This window comes from Cebidichthys violaceus, unplaced genomic scaffold (genome assembly GCF_023349555.1).
Source record: "Cebidichthys violaceus isolate CVI_PGR_0920_01 unplaced genomic scaffold, fCebVio1.0.p SCAF_13, whole genome shotgun sequence".
NCBI lineage: Eukaryota > Metazoa > Chordata > Actinopteri > Perciformes > Stichaeidae > Cebidichthys > Cebidichthys violaceus.
In genome coordinates this window covers 7,086,603-7,106,329 of record NW_027176296.1, presented here as the reverse complement: position 1 = coordinate 7,106,329, position 19,727 = coordinate 7,086,603, and the positions used below count along the sequence as shown (strand labels likewise).

General features: G+C 42.7%; 1 protein-coding gene across 1 annotated transcript in view; it reads right to left on the bottom strand.

Annotated features, from left to right (window-relative positions):
* adamts10 (ADAM metallopeptidase with thrombospondin type 1 motif, 10) overlaps positions 1-19,408 on the bottom strand; it is a 47,567-nt gene extending 28,159 nt beyond the window's left edge. Inside the window, exons 1-7 of the mRNA XM_068707576.1 lie at positions 19,325-19,408; positions 13,522-13,901; positions 6,798-6,937; positions 6,430-6,639; positions 3,252-3,420; positions 2,592-2,794; positions 1,281-1,364 (exon numbers count right to left, since the gene is read on the bottom strand). Coding sequence (XP_068563677.1) covers positions 1,281-1,364; positions 2,592-2,794; positions 3,252-3,420; positions 6,430-6,639; positions 6,798-6,937; positions 13,522-13,624 — 909 coding nt within the window. The 5' untranslated portion in view covers positions 13,625-13,901; positions 19,325-19,408. The remainder of the gene's footprint in view (positions 1-1,280; positions 1,365-2,591; positions 2,795-3,251; positions 3,421-6,429; positions 6,640-6,797; positions 6,938-13,521; positions 13,902-19,324) is intronic.
* Positions 19,409-19,727: the final 319 nt, after the last annotated feature.

Below are 19,727 nucleotides of genomic sequence, written 5' to 3'. Positions count from 1 at the left end.
CTAATTTTGAGGCAGTATGAACAGTATGAATCATAAATGTTCCCTAATAAGACAGCTATGGAGGAAACCCCAAAGCCACACTGTAATAGCCCTTTAATTAGTATGATTCATCTGTCAGATTGCTGGAAGCACAAACATTGCGACGGAGCCGGCCGCACCGTCTCACCACATGTTGTTAATGGCAGGCTAATAAGGTCAGTTACTAGTTAGCCAGATGGCCCAGTCATCTCCGGTGCTATCCTGGTAAAGTCATGCACTTTTTATGAGCTGAACCCCTGTCTTGTGGTCAGGTGTGGGTTCTAATTCTGCACTCTATCTGACCTCCGCTCACTCACTTATAGCATGAGTCTACAGAAATGCCAACTACTCTGTAAGGCTGTGCAGAGCAATGCTTTGAGCAAATTACTAACTTGAGCATGCTAACATGCTTACAATTACAATACTAACATGCAATTAGTTTTGCAGGTATTTAGCCGTAAATCAAAGTATTGGACACAAGTTTTGACCGGATGTTCATCCAACATGAAAAGTCACCAACCAAGTTGTTACAATTCATCCTGTGGAGATCATGAATATCCATACAAAGTCAACCCCATGGTGGCGCTAGAGGAATAGTCAGGGAATCATTCAAGTCAACAGGATTCATAGTCTGGTGACCATGACTGTCTGTACAAACTTCTATGGCAATCCATCCAAACGTTGCTGTAAAATTTCAGTCCGGATAAAAGTGATGGAACAAGCGACTGACCGATATTGCAATACCACAGCGTGGCTAAAGAATACTGGCAAATGACACCAAGACTATGAGGAATCTGGTGAATTTTGATCCTGATGTTTTTTGCATCAGCGTCTAAATTTAACTTTAAGTTTTTCTACACCCTGGATGTGCATCATGGCAATGATCAGAGAGGTCATTGTTCACCAGAGTAACCAGCACGACTGTCACAAAGCTGCTCTGTCGGACACGTACAAAATCCTCGACATATCTGGACTTTTCCGCCTTTCCTCACTCATCTCCCTCTTCCTTGCTTACTCGCTTCCTTGCAGCCCCTTGTCTCTTTCATTACAGCCACAATTTACAAGACCCACTTACACACCCAAGGGTCCACTGGGATGGTGGAGGAAAAGACACTTAAGACAATCATTTTATACAAGGAGCTCATAGACGCTGGTCAGGGAAGATTTTTGTGCAGTCCAGACAGAGAGGTAATGAGGACAAGCATAGAAACATACAGAGAGGGTTGTACAACTTATTACAATAGTTGACAAAGTCTATTTACCTGGTCTTCCATGAGCAGGATGAGCCGTGTCACCACAATGTTGACTGCATTCCCCAGGCTAGAATCCTGGAACAGTTTGGCAACCTGACCTCCAGGGAAACAAGAAAAGACCAGTCTTAAAAACAGCTGATACACCAGTTGAGCACATTACACTTGAGCTCAGACAACATCAGAAATAAACACCGGAGTGAACCATCATATATTAAGATGTGTAATGGCCCAGAAAAGTCCCTGCGAATAAAATCTCAGTCTTGAAAATGCATGAAAAACTACCACTACTAAAGAAAAGGGGCTGATTCAGCATGCTTGTGTTCTGATTTCCTTTTGCCTTCATGCATTGTCTGTAAATAATGACAACTTTTGGGTCAAGCCTCCAACTGTGACCAGTGGAAACTCTGAATTAATTTGTGTAATGATGGCTAAGGCTCAATCGCATGAACAACAAAAGTGTGCTAAGAAGCAATCCCTTTCTTGCGCCCCGACCAAGATCGATTTTAAGCCATAGCGAAACTTAACAATTTATCTACGAGACAGATTAGTCTGAGGATCTTAAAAAAGCTGTAAAGTAAGTGCTCCACAGGTGCCAGTGGTTATTAAAGAGCTAAAGCACCAACAGTAATAACATTTTTTTTTAAAGTCCAGCGTTAAACCACTACTAGCACCAAAGCTGCACTTAGAAACTTGTCTTTACTGGAGTCTTGCATAATCTGGCCTACTTTGCTCCACACCACTAAAGAAATGCTGCTGGTTTCTGTAACAGTCTGGAAGCAACCTGCTCTGTTGCAATAGCAGGTAACCAACCCTTCATTAAATACATTCCTAACACATGTGTGTATAGGTCTAAAGTGATAAACTGTGTGTGAAAAGATCCCCAGTGACAAGAAACAGGGCAGATGATGACATACAACCTAAACCCGTCTGACTCAAACAAGGGGCTTCCGCTGGGAGAAATCCAAAAAGTTCCAAACATTTGCTTTTCTTTCTGTCTCTAAGCATTATTCATTACATTACATACACCTTAATCTTATTTCTAATTAATTTGGGTTTTTGACTCATAAATGCACAGTTTATTTCTAACCATCCCTTGTTGTTAGAGAAGCATTGGACCTGTTTCTGCAGACGTTTCTAGAAACCAAACCATGATTGACCGTTGGATTGCTGCTGAAAGCTTAAAAAAACTATACAAAAGCATCATTTTGGCATGAACATTTTCAGAATGTGTTTCTTTGTTCCTCAAGAACAGCTCCAATGACACTGGAAAAGTGTCTTTTTATGACATTGTGCATGTACATCTCTTGTTGTGAAACTTACAATATTCATGACAGCCAGGATGTACTGCTCGATGTCTCTGCGACCATGGTAACCCACCATCATCTTGTCGGCCACCACCAGCGTCTCCACGTAGCGCTCCCGGCTAACTGAGCGCTTCAGAGGCAACTGGCCGCGACCAACATGATGTGGAGGCGTCTTCAGAGTTCTCTGCCACCATGATGCACCTTTCATCGGCTTCTCGTCTGAGGAAGATCACACAGGCACTCATGTTTGGACGACATATAGTAAGAAGAAACCAAAAAAAAGCCCAGCAGTAGTCAATTATACATTAAAAACTAAATCGCTCACTGTGGATTTGGCATAACTGGCCAAGACATTATTATCTATTCTTTACTTTACCAACCAGAATTACGCCTGAATACACTTTCCATGGATGAAGAGCAGAACAACAGCTCATCGTTTCAACGTTGGATTTTTTTTTCTTTTACTTGTCAAAAGACGGTTTTCCGAACATACTTTTGCTCTTTCAGCAACGCCCTGCAACACAGACTCAGTCACACCCAATCACAACTGGGAACTTGGACACAACCACAAGCCTCTGCTGCTGGCTGCTATATGCAAATAAACCTGGGGTCGTTTATTCCTCCAGTCTGGACCAAACGGCTGCTACTAAAAAGACCAGAATATCTCTCCTCTCACCAATGACTCCACAGGATTGGCCCTTGTACTGATGGCGGAGCGATGAACGCTTGTAAACCACATGGGGGCGCCCCTCAGCTCTCTCCCCCCTCTCCGTCCTGGTCTGGTTATCTGGTGAGACAAGGGGTTCAATCAGGTACTCCTCTCCCCCTGCAACAATCACCCCCTGCTGCAGAGAGACAGAAACGTAGAATAGAACAGAATAAAATAGAATGACAGAAATCATTGCCTTTACAGTACAAATATCACAAAAGTCACACTTTGTGGATCTCTACTTTGTTATGTTGATAAATAAGTACACAGCCACTAATACAGATCATCCCAAATGCTCCATCAATGATAAGACTAAAATGAATTACTTGTACTCTTGATATTGGCAAGAAGAACAAGCAACAAAGCAGGCAGGGTGAGTTAAGGTGAGAAGAGTGAATCAGAGGCGATCTGAGGGATCCTGGAGCTAATGGGTCAGAAAACTGACAGCGTGAGGGGACGAGACTTCATAACAACCTCTGAGCTTTCAATGCAGCAGATTGTGAGCTCAGTGTTTAGTGTTGTTGCAGTTTTTGCCCTTCATTTATGATCACTGTCTACCTAGTTTGTTTGAGAGGAAGCACTTGTCAGTATTGATCAGGAAGCTTCATATTTGGAAAAAGATACAATAGTTTACAGCTCACATGCAAAATGTTGACTCCATAGTGAGACTCTTGGCAAAAACTTTTGTTCAACAGCAGGAAGAGTCACTAACTTTACCAACAAAATAAAGATAATAAAGAAATGGCACAAGCACAAGCAAATAACAATGGAGATGATTGGAAATTACAAATAAGTAAAGACACAATATATGTATGAGTATTTAGAACTAATTTAGATAATTTGAGAAGTGAATTAGCAATAGTCAAATTAGTGTTGCAGACACTATATTGTCTGTGACAAAAATATACTGCAATAACTAATGACTGCAATAACCACAAAACATAATTGAATTTAGATCCCTGTCAAATATTACACTATTATTATTAAAATGTTATAAAGCAATAATGTGATGTTTTTATCAAATTACCAATTTATTTTATTTATACAACATTTTCTCCCATTTTCTCTCTTTGATTAAAAACATGGACATAAAGGTACAATAACATGCCACATGTCATTATCAGGAAAATGCGTTAATCTCAGATTATTCAACAACAGATCAGCGAGAGATACAGAGATACAAGCCTAGCATTATGATCGTATCACTCTGTGTTCAGACTGTCCCACTATGAACACTGTCCCCCTCACAGGGTCCTCTGTTGGACCCATCTGAGAGGAGGATCAGGACCCCACAGAACAAAAACACACACACACACACACACACACACACACACACACACACACACACACACACACACACACACACACACACACACACACACACACACACACATACACACACACGTGAGAGCATGAAAGGGTGAATGAGAGCGAGAAAAATGAGAGTGAGACAGAGAGCGATACACTAACACTTCCTTTGAATCGGTTCAAATGTGTTGGCCAGGTCAGAGCGAGTGTCCCCCCTCGACTCACTGCGGCGGCTCTCAAAGTGCCTTTAATCTCATAATATAGTTAGTGATGCTCCCCTGGACACACCGCCCGCTCACTGGTGAATGTGCTCATGCTGGTCTGACCAACACTAATTACGTGTGCTGCTTATTAACGCTTTGTGAACACATCTAATCCTCAGCTGTGTATACAACTGTTTTTGTGAAGCCTGCTGTTTGTAGTGAGAGGATGCACTGATACACTGTGCTGTGAATGCTGGAACATTATTTCAGCTAACAAAATAATGCATCACAATTAAGTGATCCAGTCCAGTGATTCAGAGGGAGGTGTGTGTGTGTGTGTGTGTGTGTGTGTGTGTGTGTGTGTGTGTGTGTGTGTGTGTGGGTGGGGGGGGGGGGTAACTTTTATCTCTTAGTTTGGGGCATTAACAAGCTGATTACTTCATGAGAGTGGGAAATAAATGTAGAGGTAATTATGCTTTGACCACCTTGGAAAACAGTTAAAATATACAGAAGATTAAAAGGTCCACAGTTCAGATGTTTTTTTTCCGAAGGCACTTCTTCCCGTAACCTGCCTTGTTGACCACAGCTTCAGTTAATAATCTCCTACATTTCCCTGTCTGCCTTTAAACAGCCCCAAGGGAGCATGCCAGAACATGATGCATTGTGGGTTAGAGGTAGAGAGGTTACACTTCAAACAAAGTGCTGAAGATTCTGAACTGTCTAACAGCACCCCTACACCCTTCCCAAGTCAGAATAGGAGGGCTGCTGTAGGTAACTTTCTGAAACCGACAATCACGGTCCCCTTAACATAGCGATTGGCAATGTTTGCAGAGCTGAGAAAGAAAGCAAGGATTGCACTTCTCTCTGAAGCTCTCTTTTTTTCTTTTGTCACATAACAACTTCCATCCCCTTTGTGCAATTGAGTACGACAACATGAATTGAGAAACACAAGTGTGTGAAATATCTCCCATTTGTACTATATCACCTCTCTCTCTCTATGATGACCACATTGTGGACATATGTGGCCGGTATAAAGACTTATACCACCTTGTTCGTTTGATACATACTGAAGCCACGTTCATGTCGTATTGGAGTTATGGTTAATAACAGCCTTCAACTTTTAAATCAAAATCCAAGTCACACGACCAACTCTTAAACAGTCTTCATTCAATGTTAAATCTTTCTGTCGTGAACGTGGCACAAAAGCTTAAGAGAGCAATGGTGATAGTATAGAAATTGCTGGACTTCTTTTAGCTGCCGTGCACTCTAATTAATGTATCCTTAAATGTTAAAAGCTGGTGAAAATGTTTAAATCTAAAGTAGTTGCAAAGGATATTTATCAACATGTCCTCTACCCTTGGATTACTATCTGTATGGATACAAATCTAGAAGAAAAAGAAATAAAGCACCTTTTTAGGATGAAGTCATTTTATTTCAGGTCATTTCACTTTCTGAGGGCCACACTGGTTGGTTTGGGCAAAGCATAAAGCTGAGTACTCAACGTTTCTTAAAATGTCATGCTTTGATCCGAATAAAGTATTACTGATCCCTCATTTGCTGAGCTAGTGCTGCTGCTGCTGCTGACCTCGCTAAGTGTATTAGATGTGGATTAGACCTGCAGGTTTCAGTCTTACCAGGCCATTACAGTTGCTCAGGGCTACTTTGCTGGAGTGCGGCTGGTCTTGGAGGTGTCCTACATAGTGGCAGTGGGGAGAGTAAGGATGACTCCAGGCTAATCGACCTTTCTTCCAGTACTCCACCCTGAACTGTCGCGACAGCAGGCCTCCCTGCAGCGTTAGGTTCAGCAGGAAGTTGTTGCGTGACGTGGAGAGCTGGTAGAAGAGCTAAGAGATAGAAAAAGAGAGAGTTCAGTTAATAAAAGCTCTTGGATCAGATGTTAAGTTATATTAAAAGGTATTCTAAAGATGTGTATCAATGTAAGGCAAACAGGGACTCAAAAGAAGAATAGAAAGTAAAGGAAAACTATTTCAAAAAGCATTACAGAGTCAGGCAGTCTGTCTTCAGTGCTGCGGCTGTTTCTTCTGTGATGTTGCGACGTTTCTGCATCCAGCGTCTCACCATTAGGTCCTACACGTACTGGGATGGCAATCTCATACAGGCCTAGATTGGACAGGAAGGCAGCTAGAAGGGGAGAAATGAAGAAGGCATAAAAACCAAATCAGAGTTTAACTTATTAAAGCCAAAATTTTGCTTAACCTAATTGATTCCAATTAAAAACAGTTGAGGATTTGAATGTTGCTTCTTTAGAATAACACTATGGAGCTTTTTAATGGAGAGAGTAACCCAGTTGGCAAAGGGAAACTTGCAGACTTTTTGGCCCATTACTGACGGGGTCCCTCCGCTCCAAGAACCCGCTCCCGCATGAGGCCAAGGGGATGTTGCTATGGCTACCCTGAAACTGTATACTTCCTGTCTGTCCCAGTCTGTGCCGAGGCCTGGTGGAGATTTATTGTCCAAACACACACAGAGCTTTAAACAGCCAACATCAGCTAACTAACGGGGAAAGGTCACGGGCAAATGAGCCCAGTTTTCATCAAACCTTTGGCCTCCGTTGTTGGAGTCGCAGCTCCTTCCCACACTGAGTAAATACCCAGAGATCAGAGTTCCCTGGTACAGACTTGGAGTGCTCTGTACTGGGAAAAAAAACTTTGTAGGCAGCAAGAAGGTCTGGCTTCAACTAACAGCGAGCACCATTACAAATGCTGCCTTCACATGGACCTGGTGAGGTTGTACTGTATTTTCAACATAGGAAGTTTAGTACAAAACATGCTTGGGCTTCAAGTGTTTTTAGTCGTGAGAACAAAAATGGACGGTGGCCTTTTTCCCTTTTCCAAAATGGTAAATGACAATGGCATTTTAATTTCATGTTTAATTTTCTTCCCTCGGTTTGTATGTGCACAGCTATGCAGTGGACGAAACACCCTTCAGAAGCACAACCTTCCTAAGAGCTCTGAGCTGTTTCCCACAACACATCCATCCTGCTCCTACAAACCACAGCAAGTAATCCGGCAGGTGGTAATACCATTAACTTTGAAGCACAGGAAAGCTCCCGGAGAGAAAATGAAGGGAGGGTGTTAATGAAGTAGGTATAATTCACCTCCAAGGAAGAAATTAATGAGACCTCACACAGAATAAACTATGAACTAATGAAAACCAGTAAAATGGTTAAGTATATAGTTTGAACAAAAGGTTTGAGCGGAAGTATTTCATGACTTTTCACAAGACGGATGACGAACGCCTTTAGAGTTTTTACAACTGTTTTCTATCAACATCCCATTTACCCATTTATAAATGCGGGTAGGGAATGAGTCCTTACCCCAAGTGAAGGAGTTCAAGAACCTCGGGATCTTGTTCACGAGTGAGGGAACAATGGAACGTGAGATTGGCTGGAGAATCGGAGCAGCTGGGGTGGTATTGCAGTCGCTCTACCGCACCGTTGCGACGAAAAGAGAGCTGCTCTCTATCTACCGGGCAATCTTCGTTCCTACCCTCACCTATGGTCATGTGGACTGGGTCATGACCGAAAGAATTAGATCGCGGGTACAAGCGGCCGAAATGGGTTTCCTCAGGAGGGTGGCTGGCATCTCCCTTAGAGATAGGGTGAGAAGTTCGGTCATCCGTGAGGGACTCGGAGTAGAGTCGCTGCTCCTTTGCGTGGAAAGGAGCCAGTTGACGTGGTTCGGGCATCTGGTAAGGATGCCACCTGGGCGCCTCCCTAGGGAGGTGTTCCAGGCACGACCAGCTGGGAGGAGACCCCGAGGGAGGCCCAGGACCAGGTGGAGGGACTATATCTCCAAACTGGCCTGGGAGCGCCTTGGGATCCCCCAGTCAGAGCTGGCTGATGTGGCCCGGGAAAGGGAAGTTTGGGGTCCCCTGTTGGAGCTGTTGCCCCTGCGACCCGATCCCGGATAAGCGGTCGAAGATGAGATGAGAGAGATGAGATGAGATAAATGCGGATATAACCGTTACTATACAAGCAATGTGATTGTTTCCCTGTCTTCTCTTGTTAACTCTGACAAAATAAACTACTACACATCATTTATCTCTTAATAGGTAGCAAATTTAGCCTACAGCGAACTTGCAGTATAGCCAATAGTGTGAAATATGATCATCGACAGTGGAAACATGCTCGCTAAATTTAACAGGAGACACTTCCTGGCTAAAGAGTTTTCATACAGAAGCATCCGTGCGGATAGATACACCCATCCACCCATGAGCAGGGCATCACCCTGGTTTCTGTTATCACCAAATGAAAATAGTTGAAGGAAATACTCTGGATGGAAAACTGTCCCTCCCTCCATTGCAGACACACCTTCATTGCACCTCAGATGAAAAGAATACTACAAGAGGAGGAAGAGTCTTTTGATTATTCAGTACAAACTACGAGAGAGGGAATGGTGGAAGGAGTGCTCGTCTTTGGAATTTAATCTTGTTAGAAGTCTCTCTGTGCCTCGCCCGTCTGTTCTCATGTGTGCAGTCTGGGTGACACGCACAGGGAAGTGACACATGCACATACACTGCCAAAAATATGTAGACTGCCCTGTCCTAATACTTTTGTATCCTTTTGGTCTGGGGCTAAGAGCTTCCAGGTGACAATGTGGCGGTGAAATTTCTTTAAATCAGTCCCTGCTGCACTTGTACTTCAAGACTGTGGCGAACATGAGTTGACGCCTCGGAAGTACCTAAAACTCAGTGTGACAAAAGGAAAAGCTTGACTTGTGTACAAAGCCAGGTTCATACAGAACTTTTTTCCCAGTTTGGTGTGAAAGAATTTGATTGGCTTTCACAGAGCCCTGACGCCAACACCTTTGGGATGATCTGGAACCAGGCCTCATCCTTTGAGTGAATGAGAGCAAATCCCTGCAGCCAGATTACATCTTAACATATGATATAATCACCTTATACAGATGCTATGGTGCACTTGTTCCCTATTTCCACATCCAGCAGCCACAAAGCAACATGTCCTTTCATTAGGCGTTCTGTCAACCAGATGAATGTAAGCCCAAGTATCTCTCTTTTTTGGTCTCCACCAACTCCTGAGAAACATACCTGGCTCTTTAGCTGCTGAATGCTCCGCTTTGTTCACCAGCAGGTTGACATCTTTGTCTGTCTGCAGTTTGGCACTAAGAAGTTTATCAGAGCTTTTCTGTTAAGAAACAGCTTCCTGCTGTGTGGAGTTTAGTGATAATTCTTTTTGGGTTCATCCCTTCAAACAACTTCTTTTAAATGACACGTAGTTATTCAACCTATTGTTAATGTAAAGTATTAAGTAGTGTCCGAAACTAGAGACCAAACTGTCTGTACCTGTAAAGAAGTCTCTGAGGGAATGAGCGGGTGGGTTATTTAAAGGAAACAGCGCGGCAGACTATTGGAGACACAGCTGGCTGTGAGGGGTTAAAGGTTAAGTTTAGGAAATACACAATCACAGCCTTGTTCAGGGTGACGAGACACAGACAGTAATTTTATGTCTTTGCCTTCAGGGGGATTTCAGTGTGTGTGAGAGAGACTGTGTGGTGAGAGGTCAGGGGGGGTGGGCACGTGGCGGCTGAGCCACAGCTACATGATTTGTGGAAACAGAGTTCAAGTTCAGCAGCCCAGACCTGCAGGCCTGGAGTGCGACTCAGCCTGTCAGACAACAGGGTCAGAACTGAAAGGTTTTCTCCGGCTCATTTCACACAACTTTTTCTCATTTGAGCACTGTGCATGTGAATTATAATTAAAAACAATTACAGTAACTATGGAACAGATGTTAATCCTTGAATCACAATTATAGTACAAATTAAATACAAATTTAAAAAGGGTATTTATTCTGAATTTCTAAACATGGGCAGCATTGTGAAGGTTTTTTTTTTTCTTTTACTGAAATGAGAAACAGATTTCACTCTGGGCGCCTTGACCATAAAATACATGAAAGTACTCTTGCTCTCAAGAGACTGAAAATAATGAAAGCAACCCACAGTATAAAGCCAGGATCACAGACAATAAACCAATTATGTTTTCCCACTATTTATTAAGACCTCAAACAATAAGGTCTGTGCTGTTAATAGTGTGTTTATTTCTAACTCATGTCTCTAAAACTCTTTTCACATTGAATTTTTGATTGGTCTGAAAAGGTCAACCTGTGTGATGCAACCTGGGTTTAGACCTGCTCCAAGACTAGGCTGGCTGACTTAGCTGTTTTTTGGTGGGAAAGCATGAACACACGTTTCTATGATAACTATAGGATTACGATACGGTAATTACAGAATTGCAATAGGATTACTGTAACTGTATAGTAGATAAGTTCAGTTTTTCTTAGCCTCAGAAACACTTGAACATGATTGAATCTAAGATGGTGCATGAACTCTTTTTAACAAATACATTTATAGCTGGTTAGGTATAATTTTACTATTGTTGTAGGTAGGGCTGGGTATCAAACCTCAATATTTTTTGCTGTCGACCAAAATATGTCTGTTGAGTTTCAAAAAGCGAAACCTGGTATTGACTGTCTGGTCAGATTCATCCACTTGTTAACTTGTTCTTTGATCACAGTCCCTGACTGAAATCAGCATTTTCCCTGTGTAAGTAAAAAGAACAGGTATAAAGGCTATAAAGCCCCCGCCTCGACTGCACAGGAAGGCCTATTTTAAAGTGAACATTATTATGAACTAAAAAATTTCGCAAGAAATTTTGACAGTGTGGCTTCTACTGCCCGAAGACGTCACAATATATATATATATATACACGCTGATGTTACCGGTAGTATCGTTGACGTTCGATTGAGATCGTTTCTCTCGTTTCTGCATTTTAGATTCATACTCTTGGATTGAATCTTGTATTTGTGGGGCTTTTATTTTGAAAGGATGGGACTGGGTGGGTGAGACAGGGGGAGAGGAGACAGAATCATGTTTGACACACACAAACAGAAGTTATTTAATGACAGGCTCTTTTGTGTGTGTGTGTGTGTGTGTGTGTGTGTGTGTGTGTGTGTGTGTGTGTGTGTGTGTGTGTGTGTGTGTGTGTGTTTGTGTGTGTGACACAGAGAGAGAGAAATACAGAGACAGACAGACAGACTTACAGAGAGATACAGACAGACAGACAGACAGACTTACAGAGAGATACAGAGACAGACAGACAGACAGGAGGTCTAACAATGCCTTTGACTGAATATCTCCAAGTCATGTATGTGCGTGTGTGGAGAGAGAGAGAGAGCGTGTGTGTGTGCAACTGGTTCCCATGGTGAAGACGCACCTGGTGTTACAGGGAGACTGATTAAGAAACGTTACAGTAAACAGTGATTTTGAACAAAACTCCTGCCTCCTTCTAACAACAAATGCCAAAATGTGGTATCATGAGAAAGATACGATTCTGCCGAACGCCTAGATGTGGTTTTTATGTTTGTGGTGTTAAAAATGTGAGCTCCAGCGCAAGTTACAAAACTGGTATTGTCTGCCGGAGGGAGACAGAATCATAATGTTAGATAAACACAAACAGGTTATTAAATGACAGGCTTCATCAAAAGCATTTCAGTTGGAATTCATTCGGTGGGGCTTGTATTTTAAAATGGTGTGTGTGTGTGTGTGGGGGGGGTGTCCTTCCTCCTGAATGACTGTATGAGAGAGAGAGAGACACACACAGAGAGAGACACACAGAGAGATAGAGTGAGAGGAGTGTATGTGCGTGTGTCTGTGAGTCTGTGTGTTTATCAACATCACTAATTAGCTACACCTGTGTCCTTGCAGTCATTTCAAGGAGAAAAGACTGGGAAACACCTGTCAAACAAAACGTAAAAAAAAACATAACCGTAGTTCCTATTGCTCCGATAATAATACTGGAGAGGAAGGATGACTTGAAGAACAGATCCTGTGACAATTGTGTCTGTAGTGTTAAAATGCCAAATGTGTAAGTCCGTTGGATTCCGTAGACACTTGGCTGCGACCAGCACAACATTTCCAAGCTTTTTGGCCAAATGGTGTATAAAGAGTAAAAATTGTGGGAATGGGAGCAATTTGTTTGGAAAAATCTGAGAATATTTTCCTGCTCTGCTCCACTCTGACAATTATGCCCTCACTCTAGCACTTAACGTGCTGCGCAATACACACCCATTATAAAATCTGAAACAGACCCAAAGTTTTCCTGAAACTAAATCGGTGACTTCATGATAACTGTGCTAGCTATCAAAATGTCCATTTGGCTCAATAACGTCCATCATTTTGTCTACGTTTTAAACTTTGAATAATTTTTCTACGTTAATGTATGGCTGGTCAATATGGGTCCAAAGTTAAGTGTTTTTTTTTAGCTCTCTTCATGACAAAACCCCATTCAAGTTAATGGGGAAATTTTGCTCCGTTTTTTGTGATTTTCGGGAAAACCGCTGGGCGAATCTCTTATAAAAGTCATTGCACACCATTCCCGATTAGGCCGCACGTTTTGGCGTATTTTTTGCACAGGTGTTGGCAACGCTGTGTGAGGAGAAGCGTCCCAAACTTTCTGGATAAACATTAAAGATTAAGCCCGATGGATTATATACAGTGTGCTTTGGCACAGGCAGTTTTACTGCCTTGTGCTACAAAGCCACACTGAATAAATAGGAAAAATTTTAGATTGGAATGTGTCTATAACTTTCACATTGCCCTACTTCATGAACGTTTTGTAAAAGCAATAGCTCACAACAGGCCGTGGTATATTGTGATTACATCACAGCTAAGGGGGCGTTATTCTCTCACCTTGTGACTGGGAGAACTCATTTCTGTGACCTCCTTCGACCACAGCGGCAACCATGATGACGATGACAATGCAGACAAGACCAGTCCTCCATAACGTTTCCATGGTTACTACAGTAGTTGCTATAGTAACAGAATTCAGTGCAGTGGTCCCCCGGCCTCTGTCCCAACATGTCTTCTGCCCTCTCGGATGCCCCGTCGCCTAGCAATGGGACCGCTCGGTGCTCTGTTGGGCCATGGCTGCAGGAAGATCCGTGGGTTCAGACAGACATAGCAGCCTCTAAAGTGTGTTGGTCAGCGAGTGGTGATGGATCGTGGACGAGTCCTCATAGGAGTAGAAAAGACTCAGCAGCAGTGGCAGGTTTAGACTCCTCTCTGCAGCCCTGTGGAAGAGAAATTGGTCAGTGAGGGAGAGGAAGGCCAGTAAAGGGAGTGAAAAAGGGAGGGGAAAGAAAGTTTTCGGCTCAAAAAGGGAGGAACAAGGGAGACATAGTGAAACACAGACAGAAAGAGAGAGAGAGAGAGAGCATGAGATCCCATTGACCCATGTAGTTCCCAGTCTAGCAAGACAAATCTACCCAGTTCATATTCAGCGTCCAGTGAAGGACCGCCCAGTCCTGCATTGTTCCTTCAGCTAATCAATCTTGGCTTTGGCGAAGGGCAAACACCATGTCTTTCACTCTGATGACCAGAGACAACAGCAGGTCCCAACCGGGGGCCCCTGAGGCCCCGCTCTTTAAGCTGCCTGCCCACCGGAAAGAGTTCAAACACAAAGGAAGCCATTGATCTTGTAAAAAGCTGCGCTTAATGCCCAAACAGGGCTTGAAGTGGGTATTATGTCAGAGGCTCTAGGGGTAAAATGAGCCAATTTCAGAGGAGCAGCAGGTTGCCATCACTGCTACGCTGGCTGACTGTGGTGGTTCGTTGTATGGCTGAGTGACTTGCTGGCTGGCTGCCTGACTGTACAGCTTACTAATTGGCTGGCGTCCTGGCTAGCAGATAGATGGTACGAGTGCCTATATGAAGCTTGTTTACATGTGAGACAAAGGGTAGAGTGCTGTGATAATCATAGCCCGAGCCATACTGGGTTTTTGAGGGTCATTATTTTAACATAGACCCATTAAATAAACAACAATCTTGATACAGATCCCTTCAATTTCTTTTTTTTTGTAAGGTGACCAAGATACAAATTGAGCAGGACATTGAACATATAGCTTCTCAGTGCTCTCTGGTGCTCTAGTTTGGCTTTCTAAATTTCAGCTCCAAGTACTTCCTCACTTATTCTACATCATTCATTCAAAGCAGCATGTTTCTTTCTATACATTGCTTTCAAAGATTTTGCAATCCAAGGTTTGTTATAGGATACAATCTAACTCTAACCATGTGGGTATAACTGACTCCTCACAAAATGAAATGTAACTTAACACAACAACGGCAAGATTTGGTGCGTTATAAGAATCCCGTCTGGAGGAGATAAAAGATCAGCGGATGAGAGCAATGATGTAATCTTGGTTAAATGTTACTGTTGAACCAAACAGGTTTACCTGGAACTCAAAAGACAAATAAGAGACGAGGATGTACCTAAACTACAGGCTTCCATTTAGAGGCGGCAACCAAACAGACTAATAATGCAAGTGCTGTGTCTTGGAGGGGTAATTATAATGATCTCTGATTTGTCATTCAATTGCAAGAAACTGTTGGACATCCAGTTCTTAATTTCAGCATGGCAAGACATAATACAGGACGTATATTTGGGACCGGGATTTGTCCTAACATACAGTTGTATGTCGTCTGCATACTTCTTCACAATGGTAGTGAAATTCAATGTTTTTCTTCCATCAGCAGACCTTAATTACTGTTTCTATTTCAAGTAATAACAGGGAGAAGATTGTTGTTTCCTTTTTTAACTGCTAAAGAGAAAGTGAAGTTTATATGACAGCACTCAATGATCATTTGGAGGTAACAATTCAGCCAGCCAGACATCACAGATTAAAATCTTGGGCTCTATGTTCATTTTCCACACTACTAATTTCATTGTCCAGCGCTATATATAAACCCCAAGTTCCTTTTTAATTTTACTTAAAAACCAACATAAGAGAGAGTCTGCTTTATAATAACAATGGAAAATGACTTCCTCAGACCCACAGTACCCATTACGCAAACAGACCAGAGCCAGGATCAGCAATCACATTTTCATGGGTGCCCTTCTCTTTGACTTGAGTTTCCTGGCTATGGATTGCAGTGTCAGCTAAAACAAAATCCCAACCCTCGCTATTCTCCAGTAAAGTCTGCCCACCCAGTTCTCTCTTGTCCAAGCCCCCCCATCCCTCCCTCAGTGCCGTCTGGGGAGAGAAGAGCGAACGGAGACGCCACACTGGCCCAGATGGCTGGCGGCTAACCAACTGCAGCCAAAGGTAATCGGAAGCAGATGGGAAACCTTTTGGTGACGAGAGCAGGGGGAACAAGTTGCCTCCTGAAAAGAGGAGGAAAAAGAACGAGTGCAAAGCCCGAGGGGAATGAAAGAGAGACAGCAGAGTGTAAGCTTCTTTGAGCCAGCTGGGAGAGCCATTCTTGAGTGTTAATACCCTGAACTGAGTGTGCAGGAATGAGTTGAAAAGAGCCCTAATGTGCCTCTTAAATCATTTCAAAAGGCAATGGAAAGGTACAGTAAAAGGAAAGCTTGCTTGAAAAACACTAAGGGGTCGTAGTACTGTTGCAGCTTCCCTCATACGTGGAACAACTGAAAGTCTTTCTCTCTTCCCCTCCCTCAGGCTTTCTCCCAGTCATTTCCTGCACAAGTCAAACTCCCCTCCATTTTCATTACTTCTTCTGCTCCCGCTCTCGATTTATTGTGGGGTTATTAAACCTGTAGCTTGATATCAAGTGCTTTTCATTACCACTAACCCTCCTTTTGTTTATTTAAACAAGAGTAAGAAGGGGGGGGACCGGACCCCCCAGTGCTGTCCCTTGGTGCTTTTTAAATACAACTGCTTAAAAGGATTTGTGGACAGCCTTCAAAAGATCCCCACAACAACATGCATGCGCTGCCTTCTTGGTAAATTATTGCTCCATTATAAACCGCACAGAAAAGCAGCTTAATTAAGGAGAAGAGCAGGGGTGACTGTGTCATACATCTTCTGTGGTCTGTTGTGCAAAACTCTCCCTCTGGGCTGCATCACTTTTGAGCGAAATAAAAAAATAAATGTTTGTCAGCAGACTAAGCAAGCACATACGCCGACTCTCTCCTCTGTAGTTTTGCTTGGATTAGCTACGAATATCAAGCATATAGCTGCAATCACGGCAGAGAGAGAAAGTGGTCTGAGCTGTAGACAGGCCACGCAATTTCCAATGCAATCACAATTTGCAAAAGAGAAAAGAGGGAGGGGAGAAGAAAGGGGTTGTTGTTAACAAGAGAGAGAAAAGTTGGACTGCTCGGGATAATTAGGTGGGAATTTAATGGTGGGCCAAATTTGCATTGTAATCAAGCCAGTGGATCCAGTTTTGACACATCATTTTTTCGTCTTGTCATCCACTATTAAACGGTGTGTTTATTGTAGTGTAACAGATGTACAGTGAGTCGTTTTTTTCTTTTTTGAGAAGACTAGAGCTAACTATGCTGTCCTTGTCTTTAACTGTTGCCAGGGAGAGTGGAGCTATCCGAAAACTAGCACACTAATCAAAGCCATATGACCGGCTCAAAGTAAAGTCTGTGTGGAGCGAACAGATGCTAAGTGTCCCTCAGCTTAGCTTGAAGTCTAGCACTCCCCCCATTCACACACGCACACACACACACACACACACACACACACACACACACACACACACACACACACACAGTTTCCACTTTGATCAGGGAGTAGCTCATGAATCAGCTTTAAGTTCACTTTATTATTTCATTAAACTGGCAGTGCGGCTTCTCTTTTCTAATAAGACCATGAGGTTGTGGGATCAAATGAGACGAATGTCACAAGTCAGATGCAGTGTTACAGCGTTACAGCGTTACAGCGTTACAGCGTTACGGCTTCAGCGGCAATTACTCCCTCTAGAAGTCCAGCTTCACACAGATCTCCACATGAAACCCTGAACAGGTGATAAAAATAATACAAAGAACTGGGGTATATTTCCAGACTAAACTCTCATTCTCTCTGTCTGGTATAAAGGCAGAAAGAGAAAAGGGCAGGCATTCCTTTCTCAATTTCCCCAAATAAACAGTGTGCAGATGAAAAGTGGGAACATAAACAGGCCAGAGAACCTCGGATGTGCTCCCCTAACTCTGAAAATGTGCCTCTTGAGTCTGAAACAATATTTAGTGAGAGCACGAGCTGACTCGACACAAAGTGAGTCAGCCAGCAGCACTGGGAACACAGCACATATGGTAGTGGAAGGTTTTCTCTTTCTGTCTTTTATCATATTGATTTCTGCACAATTTGTATCTTCTTTATGACTCCCAACAACCCAAAACACCACAAATATACTCAGTCTACTGTCATGCAAGACAAAGAAAAGCAGCAAATCCTTGCATTTGTGAAGATGAACTATGAATGCATCACATTCATTTGCTTGAAAAATGTCTTAAATCAATGTGTAAATAGATGTTTTTAGCTCTTATCTTCTTTAACTGTCCCATCAAGACATTGATATAGTTCAAAATAAGGCCAGTAAATGTGTGTGTGTGTGTGTGTGTGTGTGTGTGTGTGTGTGTGTGTGTGTGTGTGTGTGTGTGTGTGTGTGTGTGTGTGTGTGTGAGATGGGGAAAAGGTGTGTATTTGGGATGCAACGATCCAATATGGGGTATTAGTATGACCAAGGTTACAGACTGTATTAAAAGGTAGCAGCCATAATGATGTAACCAATATTAACTACAGTTTCTTTGTTAACGTTATATTGAAATTCAGTGTTACTACTCTCAGTTGTATGGTTGGTTGCCAACTCAAGTCTTTGGTGCCACATTACCGCCTGGTCTCATCTTGCCTTACATAAAGATTATACCAAAGAGTTCCACACAGATGTTCACAGAAGTTAAATTTGGGGGGAAACACACATGGTATTGTATCCTTTAGTTGAAGCATCGGAGGAAAAACTTGGATCGTGCATCTCTAGTATGCATTTATGTGTGTGTGGTTTGGTTGATGGTGAAAATCCCAAACCCTAAAAAAAGAATCTCATAATATGTCTGCAAATGCAAACTAAAATACATACAATTATAGTATCTGGAATAGTTAATTCTACCCAAAAAAATTTATGATGCTGACAAATTGACATTTAACTGCAGATTTCTGCAAAGTCAGCTGATCAAATGACTACTTTCTGCTGTTCATTGAGGGACCACAGATTTGCATCCATGTGTAAATCATGCATCTAGTCTGATTATGTTACATTTCTTTGTTACATCAGATAATCTAAAAGTGACATTTTTAACTAAGGTATAATTCATCAATCCCGATGAAATGTTTCATACATTATAGATTATAATTCAGAGTTTTGTTGCAGAATTACTGCTGTGTTTTCCATTGGGAAGCTTCATGTTACACATGCACCCCCCCCCCCCCCCCCCCCCCCCCCCCCCCCCTCCTCCTCCAGCCGGTGGGCGACACAAGGCCACCCTTCACTCATGTCGGCTACCTGGAGACCGCAATGAAAAAGCTTAAAGACTCAAGAGCGACATTCAAACTCTGCAGAAACATTTATGGCGAAATGAGCGTATTTACATTTGAGAGAAGCCTGCTGCCAGCATCATGTCATTACGGCTTTCCTCCAGAGTTGTGCATGCAAACGCAAAGAGTGCGGCCGGGGCTCGCTCACTTACCTTCCCCGAGTGCCCTTGCACAAGTGTCCGCAGTGAGTCTGTCCTGTGTCCTCCGCAGCGGAGCAGAGAGGAGGCGGCGCCGGCGGGTGACTGAGGAGACTCAACTTTTTCCACCTCCAGAACCAGAGAGCCACAGCTTGATGTCGACTAACCCAAATTGTGATTATTTGACTTCCGGTTACAACTTGCAAAAATAAAAGTCGTATCTCCAAGGGGTTTTTGGTAAAATAATGAGTTTAACTGAGAGTTTAGGGTCAGGTTAATTGATATGACTTGATTAAGACATCTATGGATGTTTCATCATGAAATACATTCTAACTCTGTTTTGCTGCCCAACTTTGCATGTTTAGCATGACATGTATCTATTTAGTCTGTTAAAAAACCTCCATGTGTGTAGCATTAA